We start from the raw sequence: 18,017 nt of genomic DNA, 5'->3' as shown, positions 1-18,017 counted from the left end.
GGCCTCAAACTCAGAAATCTGCCTGCCTCTGCCTCCCAAGTGCTGGGATTAAAGGCGTGCGCCACCAATGCCCGGCTCAGACTACTCTTAAACTAGGCTCTGGACACTAATAGGTTCTGTAATATTTACAATAGGTTTTAAAAAATGAACTCCTAGTACAAATTCTTTGCCTATTGAGAAGCATTTTAAAATTTCTTCCCTTGGGAGCTAGAGAGTTGGCTCAGAGGTTATGAGTACTTGTTGCTCTTGCAGAGGACAATGTTCCCCACACAGTGGCTCAGAAACATCCATAAACTCCAATGTTAGGATCTGACACCATATTCTTACTTCCTTGGGCATGAGGCATGAAAATACTCATATGAAATAAAAAATTTAAATCTGAGGGAAAAAAAATCTCTATCTGTAATCCTAATACCAGGAATGCTGACATCTTGGTTAAGTCTGAAGCCAGTCTGGATACTTAGTAAGACTCTCTCAAAAGACAAAAAACACCCTTCTTTTCTGCTGGTGACTGGGATACAATAAACAAAACCTGGGTTTTTCTCCCCCTAGTGTTGGGGCCTTGCACATGCTAAGGAAGCACTCTACCACTGGGGAAGCCTTTAGCTTAAAGCAAAATGATGTTTGTTTGCTTATGTATTTATTGCCAGTTTTTCTATGGCACCTTAGCCAGTCTAAAACTTATTATGGTAGTTAGAGTGCCCCAACCTGCAGTGATCCTTGTACCCTGCTGACTGAGTTCTGAGATTACAGGCATGCATTATGACAACTGACTTCAAGGTATTTTATGATAAATTAAAGCAGAAAATACATCTAATAATCTGGGCTTAAAAGTACAGAATAATAAATGACTTTATAATGCATGTAATTTGTTCTAAGGCTTTTTAAGAATTATTAAAGGAAGCTAATTCAAAATTTCAGAGCATAGAGGTAAGCATAAAATTCAGTAAACACTCTTGTATCTAGAATAATTGAAATTCTGTGGGCCAATAGCACATCCTATCATTCTTTTACTCAAAAGGCAGGACATTTCAAGTTTTAGGGCAGTCTGAATTAATTACATAGACCATGCCTCAAAAGTAAACAAACAAACAGGTAATTGCCAGGCTGTGGTGTCATACTGCAACATTAGCACTTGAGAAGCTAAGTCAGTAAGACTACAGCTTACATAGCAAGTTCCAAGTCATCTTGGATTACAGCATAATCTACTATGTAGACACAAGGAACCACCACATACATATCCATTCACTGCTCACATATACAATCAACTTTGTTTTAAAAACTTGATATTATTTGAGTAAGTTTTCTACACATTAAGGTCTGGTAGGCATTCAAGAAAACCTTTAAAAATGAAGCTAAAAATGGTTAGCTTATGTATTTTTTCATTATAAGTCTACCCCAATCTAATAACTGAACTTATAGGTCATTCAGCCAAATAACACTACTCGTAAAACAATTCTGATGCCTCAATAGAACCTAGAAGACTGCATACACACACCATTCACTTAGCAAAGAAACTGGTTGCCTACTAAACAGGTTACAAATTCACTAAGATCTCTAAGAATTAATGAAGACATTCTGCAGTAATGACAGCTTTTATTATTATATTAAGGAAGGAAGAAGAACAGTGACTGAGTGAAATACCCTTACATCCATAATCATTTTGCAGTTTTTACAAGGTCCAATCTGGCTAAAAAGCTGGAGGATGAGAGCTTCTGTCACGTCTCGAGAAAGGTTACCGACGTATCTGGAACAGAGGCAAACAATTTACTGTTTTAGATTTATTTTTTGCTAAGCATGGCCTCACACCTGTAATCCCACCCGCACAGGTTCCAGGCCAGTCTAGACCACATGCTGAGTTCTAGACCAGTTAGGGTTACAGAGTGAGCTCCTGTCTCAGGAGTGAAAATTCTTTTGTTGAATTTTGCTTGTTGAAAAATAAATTTTGGGCCGGGCGGTGGGCACACGCCTTTAATCCCAGCACTTGGGAGGCAGAGGCAAGCAGATTTCTGAGTTTGAGGCCAGCCTGGTCTACAGAATGAGTTCCAGGACAGCCAGGGCTACACAGAGAAACCCTGTCTCGAAAAACCAAAAAAGAAAAGAAAAAAAAAAAAAGAAAAAGAAAAAGAAATTTTGGGAGCAGCTATAGACATATCTTTGACTCTTTGAGACAAAACAAATACTCTACATGTCCACAAAATATAAAAATGGTTTCTTTTTTTCCTAGTGTCCAGGACAGAGCCACTGAGACCATAGGTATGCTGGAAGAAGAGGGCAAGGGAGAAGCACTGAGAAGCAACACTAAAAAAAGGTGGACTTGGAAGGAGATCATACATCTAATGGCAATTTCCTCATGCTGGACTTCTCCAAAAATGAGACCTACAAGGGGAAAGTAAAGCACTTTCTCTGCCTTTGAGCAGGTTCAGAAAAGTTGAGGTAATAAGCCTTAGGGAGTGAGGGGCCACTCTTTGCCAAAAGATCTGAAATTCATGTCTACACAATTAGAGGTCACTCTGGGATACACAAGTTCTTGCTTCAGAGAGGGAGGAAGAGAGGAAGAAAAAGTGAGAAAAGGGAGAGGAGGAGGCAGGCAGCCAGATGTACTGGCATATGCCTGTAATCTCAGCCCTTGTGAGGCTAGGGTGTTCAAAGCCAGTCTGGAACACATAGAAAACAATGTCTCAAATGTGGGGACAGGGAGAGCAATGAAATCAAAGGGTAAACCTTCTTTATGCAAACAGCATGGGGACTGAGCCAATTAGCTCAGTAAGTTTAGCTGCTAAAATTGTCCTCAAATTCTTCTAAACAATTTTGTTTGCTGTTTCAAGTCTATTAGATGAATAAATACTAGCTCTCAACACGAAGTACAAACAAATGTGCAATCTGCAGATCCTTCCGGTGCTGGTGCAAGAAAGTAGCTTCTTTGTACTTTAAAATGTTTGGCTTTCTTTTCTGTCTTCTTTCTTTCTTTCTTTTCTTTCTTTCTTTCTTTCTTTCATTTTTTGTTTTTTTCCGAGACAGGGCTTCTCTGTGTATCCCTGCCTGTCCTGGAACTCACTCTGGGCTTGTTGTTTGTTTTTTGTTTTTGTTTCTTTCTTTCTTTTTTCAGTTTTTTCGAGACAGGGTTTCTCTGTGTAGCCCTGGCTATCCTGGAAATCACTCTGTAGACCAGGCTGGCCTCGAACTCTGAAATCTGCCTGCCTCTGCCTCTCAAGTGCTGGGATTAAAGGCGTGTGCCACCACTGCCCAGCCTTTTTTTTTTTTTTTTTTTTTTTAAAGATAGGATTATGATGGGCCGGTGAGATGGCTCAGTGGGTAAGAGCACTGACTGCTCTTCCAAAGGTCCTGAGTTCAAATCCCAGCAACCACATAGTGGCTTGCAACCACCAGCAATGAGATCTGACACCTTCTTCTGGTGCATCTGAAGACAACTACAGTGTACTTATTTATAATAATAAATAAATCTTCGGGCTAGAGTAAGCAGGGACTGAGCAAGTGGAGTTGACGGGAGTGAATGGGGCCAACAGGTGCAAGTAGGGTTGACTGGAGTGAGCAGAAGTTCTAAATTCAATTCCCAAAAACCACATGAGGTCTCACAACCATCTATATAGCTACAGTGTACTCATATACATAAAATAAATAAACAAATCTTTAAAAAAAAGATAGGGTTATGATAATGTGGACCATGGTATTCTCAAGCTGCCATTAATTCTCCTGCCTCAGCCTTCTTGTGCTAGCTTATAGGCATGCACTGCCATAACTGGACGTTAATGAAAGAATTTATAGTTTATATCTTGTCTTATTTTTACTTAGAACTGTTTCCTTAAGCCAGGTGTAACAAGCACAGATCTGCAATCCTAGCACTAATGAGGCTGAGGCAAGAGAACAGTGAGAAAAGGTCGGTCAGGCTGGGCTACTTAGTGAGACCCTGAAACGAGAAAGAAACAAAGCCTCAGGAAAATACATCTGGTGGCAAGTAACAATGGGAAGCCTATAAGCAACAAGAGGAGCAGTGCTGGGGTACCTGACCCCAACAGAAGATGCAGTGCAGTATCCTTCCAGGGATGGGAGGAGGCAGACTAGCATTTGATTCTAAATGTGGGCTAAAAGCTGTCTTTTTCCAAAATATTTTCTAAGCAAAGTTCCACACTCTTCTTGCAGAAGGCTGTGTGTGTGTGTGTGTGTGTATGTGTGTGTGTGTGTTAGACAGGGTCTCTCTATAGAGTCCTAGTTGTCTTGGAACTCAAGCTGGCCTCAATCTCACAGGAGATCTGGCTGCCTCTGCTTCCAAGTGGTAGGATTAAAAGGGTGTGCCCTTATACCTCATTTCAATATACTTGTAAACAAATTTCTCATATGATTATACTATTCAATTTTTTTTTCTTGTGACTTCTACTTACTATCCCGACAAAAACTTTGTACTGGAGCAGTTACAAACCAAGATTCCTTGTCATATATCTATGAGAACTGAACTTAGGGCCTTTACCATCCCCAGCCTTTTAAAACTTTCATTAATATGTAAGATGGGGTCTTATTAAGATGCAGAGGCAGGCCTTGAATTTGCAATACCTTGACTCACTTTCCAGAGTAGCCAAGATCACAGGCTGTACCACCAGGCCTGGCTCCAAGCCCTCCAAATACTATATTGGCATTTACTGTAGCCCTTTTGGAATCATACACCAATCTTGTGCAGAACTATAAAGTCAAGTCAGGTGTAGAAAAAGTTACATACTAATGTCAGTGAAATGAAAATTGTTATCTTTGGCCTGTTGTGCTGTTACAATAAAATATATGAGGTTGGTAATAGCCACAGGTTGATTTGGCCTATGATTCTGATGGCTGGACTAGCATTTTTGAGACTGCATCACATGTTGAACCTGGGTTGGTTTTGCTGGTAACAACTAAGTAAGTCTACTAATCTTTTCCTAAGATAGTGTTCTTATGACTTTACAGCATTTAACTAGGACTCACTTCTTTTCTTTTGATTTTTTGAAACAAGGTTTTGCTATATAGTTCAGACTATTCTGGAACTCCTAATCTTCCTACTTCTACTTTTGAAATGCTGGCGTTACACACACGCATATAGGACTCACCTCTTAAAGGGTCTACAATCTCCTAACACAATCAAACAACGGTCCAAGTTTCTGGGGCATGAACTTTTTGGGGGGAGGAACCCCACAATCATCCATCCACCCATCCATCTTTCCATCCATCCATCTAGCTACCTATCTCTGCACGCACCCACGCACGCATGCACACACACAGAGTCTTCTTTGGAAGTTGGGTAAACTAATATATTAGGTAACATTGTATCTAGAGCTGAAGAAATAACCAAGCCTGGAAAGTATGCACTACTGGAACCTCTGCTTTTGAGTGTCACCAATACACACAACATGCATATGCACACACATCAGTGTATGAATGTAACCTCAAGGTAAAAGCATATTATGTTTTCCTAAGAGAATGTTCTTGTTCTTATACTATATTTGAGATTTAAGCGTCACCATTTTGAACTAAGACACTTTAGTTAAAAGGAAAGATGGAAAGGAGACACAGAGACAGAAACACACATGCACACACACACGGGGGCGGGGGCGGTGGGGGGAGCATGGTTGGCTGACTATGGCAGCACATGCCAGTAATTCTAGAATGTCAAAGCCAGCCAGAGCTATATACAAAGACCTATCTCAAAAAACCAAACCTGAGCTTGCAAGACAGCTCAGTGATGTACTTGACATAAAGTCTGACCACCTGAGTTTGATTCCTGGAACCAACATGATGAAGAATAGACCCAACCCAGTGTGCTTTTGACACCCACCCCCAAACATGTGCCAAGTCACTCACACAAATATATAAATGAATACAATCTAAAAATGTAAAAACCAACCAACCAAATGAAAACCCTAGTAATCCCACAGGAAAGGCAGCTAGTTTTCAGTGCACCTTTCTTGTAATTTTTCTGTAGCTTTTCTAAATGACTATCACCTAACAAGCTAGATTTGGCTCTAAGGGCACCAATACTACTAGTGACAACATGACAGTTCTGTCAGGACAGAGTTCATTCAACTCAATGTTCTACAACCAAAGCTAGGATGAGCTAGGCAAGCAACTTTATCCCCTGGGCTTTTTGGAAGTTTTGAAGTTTGGAGTTTTGAAGTGGAAAGCTAAGTTTTCCGACAGTTGTAAAAATCAATACAGTGTAGGAACACTTCTGTAATCCCATCATTTGGGAGGCAGAGTTCAAGGACAACAACAGCCACAGGAGACGCTGTCTCAACATTCCCCACTCTCGTCTAAAACTGAAGTTATGAAAACGGAATCCAAAACTCTTGAAATATTCATTTTTATTTATACAGCTCTAGATAGTTAGTTTACAAAAGAATTTACAAAGCAGAGTGTTAAATTGGACTTGTCTTTTGCTATATTATATTAAAATGTGTTATTTTATAATGGAAAAACTGAAAATCTGAGGGAAAAGCATAAGTAGATTTTAAACTAATGATAAATTCTTTTTAAGCAGAGATTTTGAAAAATGGATTAGGTAACTATTGTTTAAAACACTGGTTCTCAACCTGTGGGTCATGACTCTTTAGTGGTCAAACAACCCTTTCACAGGGGTCCAAAAGCAAATATTCTGAGCATCAGATATTTACATTACAATTCCTAACAGTAACAAAATTAGTTATGAAGTGGCAGTGAAAATAAGTTTATGGTTGGGGGTCACCATAACATGAGGAACTCATTTAAAGGGTAGCAGCATTAGGAAGGTTGAGAACCACTGGTCTAGAAGAAACCTGACAGGAATATATCAAGCCCTAATGAGGGGTTAGAGAGATGGCTCAGAAGTCAAAAGTACTTGTTGCTCTTGCAGAGGACATAGGTTCAATTCTCAGAGGTCACATGGTAGCTCATAACTATCTGTTGCTCTAGACCCCAGAGATCCAATGTCCTCTTTTGAAATCTGCAGACACCAGGCCTGCTTGTGTGTGAATATGTGCACTCAGGCAAAACATTCATAGAGAGTAAGCAAATTAAAAAAAAAATGTGTTAAAGAGATCAATGATTCCTCCCTAAGATTTGTTTTTTAAATTTTATTACTCCTTTGTAAATTCTGTATAATTGTTTTAAGACAAAGTCTCTTATAGCCAAGGCAGCTCTTGAACCCTCAATCTTCCCAAGTCTATCTGAGTGTGTCACCATGCTTGGTTATTTATGCAGTGCTGAGGAAGAAAAACAGGGCCTGATACTTTTAATCCTTAGAATGATGCTTGAACACTTGCAGTTTGCTAGAGAATATTTTGCCTGATTCTTAAACTTTGAGAGAAAACTTTTAGTTTTCTTTTCTTTTTTTAAAGATTTATTTATTTTATGTATATGAGTACACTGTAGCTGTACAGATGGTTGTGAGCCACCATGTGGTTGCTGGGAATTGAACTTAGGACCTCTGCTCGCTCTGGCCCCACTTGCCACCCTGCTCCCTCTGGCCCAAAGATTTATTTACTGTTATATGTAAGTACACTGTAGCTATCTTCAGACACACCAGAAGAGGGCATCAAATCTCATTACAGATGATTGTGAGCCACCATGTGGTTGCTGGGAATTGAACTCAGGACCTCTCAGAAGAGCAATCAGTGCTCTTAACCACTGAACCATCTCTCCAGCCTAGTTGTCCAGTTCTTAAAGAAAAGAAAACTAGGGCTGGAGAGATGACTCAGTAGTTAAGAGCACTGACTGCTCTTATGAGTTCAAATCCCAGCAACCACATGATGACTCACAATCAATTGAATGGGATCCAGTGTCCTCTTCTGGTCTGTCTGAAGACAGTGAGAGTATATATACTCATATATATAAGATAAATATATATATAATTTTAAATTATAAAATATATATAAATATATATATATCTTAAAAAACAAAATAAAACAAAAACCAACTAGAGAGCTGGGCATGGTGGCACACAACTTTAATCCCAGCATTTGGGAGGCAGAGGCAGTTGGAGGTCAGCCTGGTCCACAAAGTGAGACCAGGGACAGTCCTATCTTGAAAAACCAAAAAAGAAGAAGAAGAAAAAAGAAACCAGAATGGCCTGGCAACATAGCGAGTTTCAGGACAGCAAGGGCGGCAAAGTAAGGTCCTGTCTTAAAAACAAACAAACAAACAACACCACAAAAACCCAAAAACAAATAAAAAACCTGGGTGCGAGAGCTGGCAAGATGGCTTAGTAGGTAAGGGCACTTGGTGCCAAACACCTGAGTTCAGTCACTGGAACTCACATATAAAAAAGACGTCCTCTGCCTTCTACCTCCCACCCAAATAAAATGCCTTTAGTCCCAAACTTGGGAGGTTAGGTATGACCATCACAAGTTTGAGACAGCCTTTCAAACAATAGTGAGATGTTGTCTCAGAAGAAAAGAAACTGTAGGACTGATGAGATGGCTCAGCAGTTAAGAGCACTAACTGCTTTTCCAGAGATCGGGTTCAAATCCCAGCAACCACATGGTGGCCCATAACCATCTGTAATGAGATCAGATGCCATCTTCTGGGATGTTTTAAGACAGCTACAGTGTACTTACATACAATAACTAAATAAATAAATCTTAAAAAAAAGAAAAGAAAAGAAAAGAAACTGTAAAATTCTATAGACTTGAATATAAGGGTTTTTTGGTTTGTTTTGGTTTTCCCAGACAGAGTTTCTCTGTGTAGCCTGGCTGGAAGAAGCCATAAGCTACCTTATTGGGTATCAATCTAATCTTTAATTAAGAATAAACAAGCACAAGGCCAAGCTAGGCTATATAGTAAGGCACAGTCTCAAAACAACAGAAGCAAAAAAATAGGAACAAAGAAGGGAATGGAAAAAGACAAGCAAATACAACTGGGCCCAGAAGAGAAAAAGATATGCTATTTCATAGACATTATAAGGTCAAAAAGTCTGGAGAGAAGTGGGCGTGGATAAAGATTACAGATACAGCTGGGCAGCGGTGGCGCACACCTTTAATCCCACATTGGGATGCAGGGGCAGGCAGATTTCTGAGTTCCAGGCCAGCCTGGTCTACAGAGTGAGTTCCAGGACAGCCAGGGCTACACAGAGAAACCCTGTCTCAAAAACAAAACAAAACAAAACAAAACAAAACGAAAAAAAGATTACAAATATACAGGGTGGTAGGAGAGAAAGTCCAAATCAGCATTCAGCAATTATTTAGCTGCAGGCTGGTAGAGGTGGTAAAAATGTATAGACCTACAATCCTAGCAGGTGTAAAGGCCACACACTAATACACAGCCGCTTCAATAGAGTACCTATTTGCATTTGACAGTAAATCACACAAAAGACATTAGGGTGGATTTGAGGAAATCTATCAGCTAACACTAACACTATGTTTTTCTAGTTTAGTGTACAGTTTTTAGTTTACAAATTCAAAATTTTAAAGTGACCAAAGCCAATTCAGACTTACTACACATATTTTTATTTTTTTTTATTATGGACAAATTCAAACTTATACATGGGAATATGTGTACATAACCCAACCACTCACTACAAATCTCTAAACTGTACCTTGAATATTCCTGAAAATTATCTTGCTTTTTTATTTGATTTTTCTTACAATATATTTTCAAAGCACTGCTGACAATGTCTAACTTAAGATGGCGTCATTGCTAAGAACTAAGCAAATGGAGAAGGTTCCTCTGAGGCATTAGGAACAAGGTAAGAGCAAAACAGGCTACTCTCAAAGTACAATCTTGACTTCTTGAACTGTACCAGATTTTTAAAGCAAGTGTGATGATTACTTACCATGGACCAGATGGTAGCTAAGAATATATACATTAAAATAGAAACCCCTGACTTCCAGAATCACTAATGTGAGCTCTGAAACACACTATTAGAAACATTTTTAAAGTTAGCACCTACCAAGATTTAATCAATACTGGCTGAGTGGAAGAATGGATGTTTTGACTGAAGAGGTAGGAATAGCAGGGGAAGGGCTAATAGGAAATTTTAAATTATGGACTACTTTCAGAAGAAAACTCTTGAATGGGATGCTCTACTGAAGGATGCAAAGAAAAAGTAGTCACTGCTGTAACAGTTAACAAAATTTTGGGGTTGTTTTGGTTTTTTTCTTTTTCTTTTTTTTCAAGACAGGGTCTCGTTATGGTGCCCTGACCATCCTGGAATTCACCCTGAACCAGAGACTGGCCTCAAACTCAGAAATCCGCTTGCCTCTGCCTCATAAGTGCTGGGATTAAAGACTAGTGAGACAAGGCTTTTTTCCTTAAAGTATATGATTTTGAGTAAGCTGTTGGCTCATTACGCTTAGCTTTCCCTTGATTATAAAATGCCTTTTCCCTTAGTTATAATGAAGACTAAATGAGCATGCTAAGCATCTGACAAAAACTAAGGACTTATCCAACTTTCTAGGAATGAATCAACTCCAATCAATACTTTCCTGGTCTTGATATAGTGCTACTTAAACGCCTGCTTTGGAAATGATAACATGTCCTTATTGGATATTTCTATGTATGTACTAAAATGGTTATGTTATCATCCATATATTTCTGCAAATTTTTAAAATAAAAAATACATAAGATTTTTATAAAGTGTGGCTGGAGAGAAGGTTTAGCAGTTAATAGCACTTGTTCTTGAAGAGGGCCTTGGTTTGGTTCCCAGCAACCATAGGGTGGCTCACAACCACCCCTGACTCCAGTTCCAGGAGATCCAATGCCTTCTGACTTCTGAAGACACATACACACATGCAGGCAAAATATTCTTACAACAGAACTGAAGCTTTAAAAAGTTTTCAAGTATCTTATAAAGACACCAAAAGGCATAGCAGCATGAATTCCAAAATGCTAAGACAAAAAAGGGAAAATTTCCTACAAATATGGGTTTAATAGATTTTAGTGAGTACTCACCTATAGATACAATCTTCCCAAAACCAAATGGTCATGCCCTAAATATTGCATCCTTACTAAAAAGCTACTTCAAGAACCCATAAACTAGCAAGATATTTAATATATCAAGGAAAGTATAATGTGGTGTGGTGGTACAAGCCTGTAATGCTAGCACTTGGGAAGCAGAGGCAAGAGGACTTACAAGTTTGGAAGCCAGCCTAGTATACAAAGGAAGATCCAGGCCAGCCAGGATGGAAGGGAGGGAGAAGAGACAAAAAATGCAAATTGGGTATGGAAGATTTGAATCCTAGCACTTGGGACGGACACAGAACTAACAGTTCTGAGTCAGTACGGGTATATAGTTCAAGGATAACCTGGGTTACAAAATAATACCCTCTTTCAAAAAAAAAAAGTAACTATATTTCACATATACATTAAAAATAGCAACTTGAAATTTAAATTGGGGCAAAGTGTATGGCACAGACTTTAATCACACTGTTCAGAAGGCAGAGGCAGGCAAATCCGAGTTCTAGGTCAACCTGGTCTGTAATAGTGAGTCTAGGACAGCCAGAGATACATAGTGACACCCTGTCTCAATAGAACAAAACAAACAAAAGAGAAATTGAAAACGGGGAGGAGAAAAATAATAATTTATCTGTACTTCAGAATAATTTTAATATCTAGAAATTTTCAAAAAGAACTAACTCTAAATGTACCTAGCTCCAAAAGTACCAGGATTCTCAAAATAAAAACAAAAAGCTATGTCAGGAACTAGGTGCAAAGTTAAGCTCTGTGACATGATGCATGTTAATTCTACTTCATTTATATGAACTATGTGCACAATGCATCAAGTTGCAATCTTCAAATATACGGGGGTTGGGGGAGCGGGGGGGGGGGGGGGGGGGGGGGGGGGGGGGGGGGGGGAATAAAAACAAAACCAACCCACAATTCCTTGAACTTTTCCTTTTTGCCCTGTGAAATCCAACAAAGGCAGAACCACCTCATCCAGTGCGTTGAAAAACAAAGAATGCCAGGGGAAGTTACATGACCAAGACAATATCCTAAACTCGAGTTACTAAATACTCACTAAAGATGCTTAGACGTGACTGACCACAGTTGCTCCATTAATAAAAATGTCAACCACTAGTAGCAAATGGTGGTAAATATGTTTTAATTAAACCCACTTTCCCTCAGTAGATGCATCCCTCCGAGTGAGATTTCCAGTTTTTAAAGAACGGTTTCAACATCCTTGGGTGTCCAGTTAGGCTTTTGGTCGAGGGTCAGGGGAGTACTACAGAGGGAAAGCCGAAGACCTTCGAGAGAGATGTCTGGCTTTTCTCTCTCTCTCTTTTTTTCTTTTTCCAGTTCTCAACTGCAAGTATAAAGTTTTTACCTCAGTCTCAAGAATTAAAAATGGAAAAAAAAAATCCTACCAAAAGAAAAGAGAAAGGATGTTCCAGATGGAAATCTGGAAAAAGACTGATCGGAAAGAGGGGGCGGGGAAAAAAAGGACGCAAGCATGAGACTAAGAGGAGGCTGTGCCGAGTCCTGAGGAGAGCTTTGAATGGAAAGTCCTTCCTCCAGGGCTGGGACCGCGGGTGCAGCCAGCCGAGGGGTGACAGGGGTCGAGCCCCGCTCCCGCCATCGTCCTCTCGGCCCGTCTCGGCTCTAAGCATCCTGGCGTGCGCACGGGAGGGAGGAACCACTACAGCGCGGCGTCCACGGAGAACAATAGGCTGCAGAGAGGCAGGCGCAGGGCCGCGGCCTCCCTACGGGGCGACCACCATCCCGCCTCCCTCAACGCTGCTCCAGACTCACAGAGTCTTGGGCATCTCGTCCTCCATGGCTGCTGCGGTCGCGGCGGCACCTCAGGGTCCAGCCCTTCGCTACCTCCCAAATCGTTGAGGCGGCTATGGCTGCGGAAGAGCCGGCCTCCTCGCTTGACTGGAGGTTACTTCGTTTTCTTCTTTGGCAGCGATTACTCAAAAAATACCCGGCCTACCGCGAACAATGAAACCCCGATCCAAGATGGCGGCGAGCCGGACGCCTAAGAGCCGACAGCCGAGTGACCCGCGCCGCGCGTGCGCACAGCCAGTTAGCATGCTCACCCCCTTCGCCCCCCCAACAGCCGGCTAGGCTTCAAGTTCGGGGTTCACTTGTTGCGCAGCCGCGCTTCCATCAGGCAAGGGATGGCTCAGAGTGCGCAGACGCAATGCCAATAGTTTAGAATCTGGGTAGTTCCAGAGGGGAGTGTTTCATTTGTGAATTATATAGTGAAATAAAAATCTTCGGGGAGGTTAAAGAAATAAAATAAATAACAGGTGTGTTTTATAGCAGGAACCATTTCTTTTTGCACACTACCTATATTAAGGGGGAACAAAAAGGCATGCGCCGCCCGGGAATCGAACCCGGGTCGCAAGAATGGGAATCTTGCATGATACCACTACACCAGCGGCGCTGTTGCGATCCTAAGCCTCCGAAAACTCATAGGAGATACATGAGTATCTCTGACCGCTGGATTCTTGATTTATGTAAATGAAAATAAGAACGAATTGATACTTGCACCTTTTTCCTTACTTTATGAAATGATTCATTCCTTCTCATCCCAATGCTGTTGAGCGGCTGTTTGAGAAAAATCTCAACTTTCATTTTTGCTTATTATTTAGAAGTAAGAGTTGCGGTAAGAAAATAATGTCTACTTGACAATAAGCAATACTTTGCGAGCAGGAATCATATTTATGTCTGGATTTCTTTTGTATACACAATGTAATTGAAAAGCTGGTAATAACAGTTACTGTTGCAAATTAGTGAGAAGAATCTCAACAGACAGCCCTTGCTTAGGGTTCAGAGTTATGGCTCTGGAATGTAGTTCCCGTACTCTTTATCCTTTCTTATTACACTTCACATATTATGTAAAGCATTTCTTAAAGACGTGAAAGTCGTTCATTTACATCAGTGGTTCTCAAGCCTCTTGATGTTGCGACCTTTTAATACAGTTCCTCATATTGTAGTGATCCCAACCATAACACTATTTTTGTTGCTACTTCATAACTGTAATTTTGTTACTGTTATGAATTGTAATGTAAATATTTTCGGCGATAGAAGGGGTGCTAAGGGGTCGCGACCCACAGGTTGAGAAGCAATTATTTACTCTGCCACATTTGGGTTTCCCTCCCTCTCTTCCTCTCCTTCCCTCCCCTCTTTTCCTTCCTTCCTTTTGCCCTCCCTCCTTTCCTTCCTTCTTTTCCTTCAACTTTATGTTTTTCAAGACAGGGGTTCTCTATGCAGAACTGGCTGTCCTGGAATTAGCTCTGTAGACTAAGCTAGCTTCAAACTTAAAAGATCCTCTTGCCTCTGCCTCCTTAATGCTGGGATTAAAAGCATGAGCCACCACCGCCCCACGTTTGGGATTTTTACTTCTATAATTATCTCTAGAGTATGTCATATTTTCAGATCATATAGGGTCTATATTATAGACAGATAACAAATATTGTCCACACTTCAGAATGCAGAAATAGATAGGAAGTTCAAGGGTTCAAAGCCAGCCAATGCTATTTAAGGACAAGCTCTTCCCTTCAAATAAACATACGAATAAAGAAATGTAATTTTAAGGAAGAGTATGGCAAATGTTTAAATGTTTAAAAGTATTTTGAGCTGGGCAGTGGTGGCGCATGCTTTTAATCCCAGCACTTGGGAGGCAGAGGCAGGAGGATTTTTGAGTTCGAGGCCAGCCTGGTCTACTGAGTGAGTTCCAGGACAGCTAGAGCTATAGGGAGGGGGGGGGGCAGGAATCTATTTAAAACGGCTTTTAGTTTATCAACAAAGGTGTTCATCTGAGTGTTTCAGACAAACAGAAGCATACAACATGTTCCGTCTTGAAAGAGACCTCTTCTCTTTTTGGAGACAGGGTTTCTCTGTGTGGCCCTGGTTGTCCTAGAACTCGCTCTGTAGACCAGGCTGGCCTCAAACTCACAGAAATCTGCCTGCCTCTGCTTCTAGAGTGCTGGGATTAAAGGCACATACCACTGTTTGGCAACTTTTAAAAAACTACATCTAGTGTCAAATTTTCAGTACAGACATTCTTATACATTGGTATATTTTTGAAACACCTTGACATGTGGACTAAGCTTTCCTCCAAGTCCAATCTTCCTGCCTTAGCCTCCTAAACTTGGGATTACATGTATGAACCATCACACCAGGCCAAAACTAGTTCCTTTTTTTCTTTCTTTCTTTGTTTCCTACTCTTTTCTTTAATTTTATTTCTGTAGAATCGATTCCTAAACATAGGATTATTGAATTACATATTTGTATAAAAATCATTGTAGGCAAAAATTTTGTCCTTTGTGGGGATTCACACATGTAATTCCAGCATTCCAAGAACTGAGGTGGGAGGATTATTTTAAGTTCATAGCCAGCCTGGGCTATCATGTAAAATCTTACCTAAAAAAAAAAAAAAAAGACCGCGCATAAATAAATAATAGAAAACACAAAACAAACCAACCAATCTATAGGGCAAAGGTTGTAGTCATCATTCACATCCCTCTAAGAGTTGTTCAAAGTCAGGCCCTAAGTTGCCCTCCTCTGCTCCCTCCATTTTGTCTTATATTGAGATATTATTAATTTTATTTTGTTTTTGCTAATATAAGAGATGAAAAGGGGTTTCTCTGTCTTTCTGTCTCTCTGTCTCTGTCTCTGTCTGTCTTTGTTTCTCTCTCTCACACACACAAACACACACATACAACTCTCTGTCTTCCTCACCCTTCTTGCCCCCCCCCCTTTTGAAACAGGGTCTCACATGAAGCTTGGCTAGCCAGGGGCTTGCTATATAGATCTACTAGGCTAGCCTCGAAATCACAGCCTTGAGATCCACCTGCCTCTATCTCTGCCACCAAAGTGCTGGGATTTGTAGCACAGGCATGTGCCTCATTCCTAGCTGCATTTTCTTACACATTTTTTGCCCAGGATATTTACAACCTAAGTGTCCTAACTTTAGCTATTTCACTTCAACAAAATTCAAATTTTCAAAATTCAAAATTTATGAAAATGATGAGTTTCAAATATTCCATAGCAGCTGTCATTTAGCCCACCTATTTTGATGTTTAGGCATGCCCAGTTGTTGGGGGGTAAGGTCCTGGAAGGGTTTCTGCTCTTTGCCAGAGGCCCTTGAAGGTGGAGTTGCTCTAGCAAAAAGTAGCCTCCAGGTGGCACTCAATCCACACTATAGCGAAGTGTTCTATCAAGGCCCTAAGGTCTTCAGAACCAGATGTGAGGATGGAGAGAGCCACCAGGCTTTGATAGTTCTAAACTTCGGAGGTTTTCTCGGCCTTTCTCTTTCTTGTCATTTCTGTTTGTCTTACGCCACACACCTTCCCCCACAAACACTGATCTCAAAGACTTATGTCTTACTGGGAAAAATCTTAAGGAAAAAAGCGGAAAGAAACTGATCACGTGCTTAAGAAGTGTCTATATGTCAAGTTCCGGAGAACTCCGCCTTCCAAAATTTAAGTTGGGCTTCTCTTTTTCAGAGGGATACATTTTCTACAAGGCAGGACTCTGTGCACCTGTATATGCTCAAGTGGCAGCAGTCAACTTGCTATTGTAGCTACAAATATTTGGACAAAAATTTGCAAAAGCGGGCTGGTGAGATAGCTCAGCAGGTAAGAGCACTGACTGCTCTTCTGAAGGTCCTGAGTTCAAGTCCCACCAACCACATGGTGGCTCACAATCACCACAATCACCCATAATGAGATCTGACGCCCTCTTCTGGTGCGTCTGAAGACAGCTACAGTGTATTTATGTATAGTAATAAATCTTAAAAAAAAAATAAAAAAAAGAGGGCTGGTAAGATGGCTCAGTGGTTAAGAGCACTGACTGCTCTTCCAAAGGTCGTGAGTTCAAATCCCAGCAACCACATGGTGGCTCACAACCATCTGTAATGAGATCTGACGCGCTCTTCTGGTGCGTCTGAAGACAGCTACATTGTACTTACATATAACAATAAATAAATCTTAAAAAAAAAAGAGTTGAAAAATATTTGCTGAGGTTATTAGGCCATATTGGTATAAAAAAATTTGCAAAAGCTAAAAGATGAAGCAACTTACCGCTTTCTGTCGATTGATAGAGCTCTTTTGCATTTTGGGTAAAATTAACGACAATCCTAATGACTGTCTTAGAATAAGAAAATATTTATTTGTCTCTGGTTATTAATGCATTTGGTTTCAAAATTCTACTCTTGGCTGGGTGTGGTGCTAAATCCCAGGACAGAGGCAGAGGCAGAGACAGGGGCAGGGGCAGAGGATCTCTGTAGTCAGTGGCAGAATTTTTATTCTCTGTGTTCTCAAAGACAAACATGGCAACACACAAACTAATGAAGACAGGTTTTAATCAGCAAGATACTATTGCAATAGGGGAAATTCCAACAGCTTGAATGTAATTTGTATAGAGGTGATAGAATATTTTAAGGCAAGAATGAGGTAACAGGGAATGAGCTGAGCAGAGGCTCAGTAGGGCAAGGGTATTCAAAAATCAGAGAAGCAGGAAGTCAGTCCGTGTGCAATGGCCTCTCTGTGGAGTAAACTGCCCTAAAGTAACCCTTCCTAGCCTCTGCAGGTTCTTTTTTTTTTTTTTTTTTAATTTTAAGTCTTTATTATTTTATTTTATAAATGTCTGGTGTCTGAGGAGGCCAGAAGAGCATGTCAGATCCCCTAGAAGTGGAGTTACAGACCGTTGCCATGTGGGTGCTGGGAATCAAAACCTGTCCTCTGGAAAAGCAAGGAGGGCCTTAACCACTGAGCCCTCTCTTCAGGGAATTCTTGGTGGTCCCAAGTTTTCTGAAAGAGACTGCTTTTTCAGACAATGTTCCTTTGAGGAAATGTGTGCTATATTACCTTACAATTACACTTCATAGGCTTGGAATGCTAATACATGCTTGTAACCACAGCCCTCTCTGGGTTCAGACAGGAGGAATTCTGTTCAGACACAAGTTTGAGGCCTACCTGCCTGGGTTGCATTGGGAGACCCTATCCCCAAAACAAACAAAAATTATATTTTATATATTTGGTAACATTTTCTCTGTTAGTTTGCTTTATTGTTACTGTGGTTTGTTCTTTTTTTTTTTTTTTTTTTTTTTTTTT

General features: G+C 40.5%; 1 protein-coding gene and 1 non-coding gene across 5 annotated transcripts in view; both read right to left on the bottom strand.

Moving 5' to 3' along the window:
* Tia1 (TIA1 cytotoxic granule associated RNA binding protein) overlaps window positions 1-13,032 on the bottom strand; it is a 32,023-nt gene extending 18,991 nt beyond the window's left edge. For 2 of the 4 annotated variants that reach the window (XR_004122102.1, XM_031382430.1), the window contains exons 1-2: window positions 12,703-13,032; window positions 1,651-1,747 (exon numbers count right to left, since the gene is read on the bottom strand). Coding sequence is in view for 3 of the 4 variants with exons in the window: in XM_031382430.1 (XP_031238290.1) it covers window positions 1,651-1,747; window positions 12,703-12,728 (123 nt within the window). In the remaining variant the exon portion in view is untranslated. The remainder of the gene's footprint in view (window positions 1-1,650; window positions 1,748-12,702) is intronic. The other 2 variants (XM_031382427.1, XM_031382428.1) reach the window with 1 other exon arrangement.
* A 239-nt stretch (window positions 13,033-13,271) lies between these two features.
* Trnag-ccc lies at window positions 13,272-13,342 on the bottom strand. Its single transcript has one exon. It is a non-coding gene; the product is annotated as a tRNA-Gly (tRNA).
* Window positions 13,343-18,017: the final 4,675 nt, after the last annotated feature.

The sequence above is a fragment of the Mastomys coucha genome, unplaced genomic scaffold, assembly GCF_008632895.1.
Source record: "Mastomys coucha isolate ucsf_1 unplaced genomic scaffold, UCSF_Mcou_1 pScaffold20, whole genome shotgun sequence".
Classification (NCBI taxonomy): Eukaryota; Metazoa; Chordata; class Mammalia; order Rodentia; family Muridae; genus Mastomys; species Mastomys coucha.
This window is presented reverse-complemented; position numbering and strand designations above follow the sequence as displayed.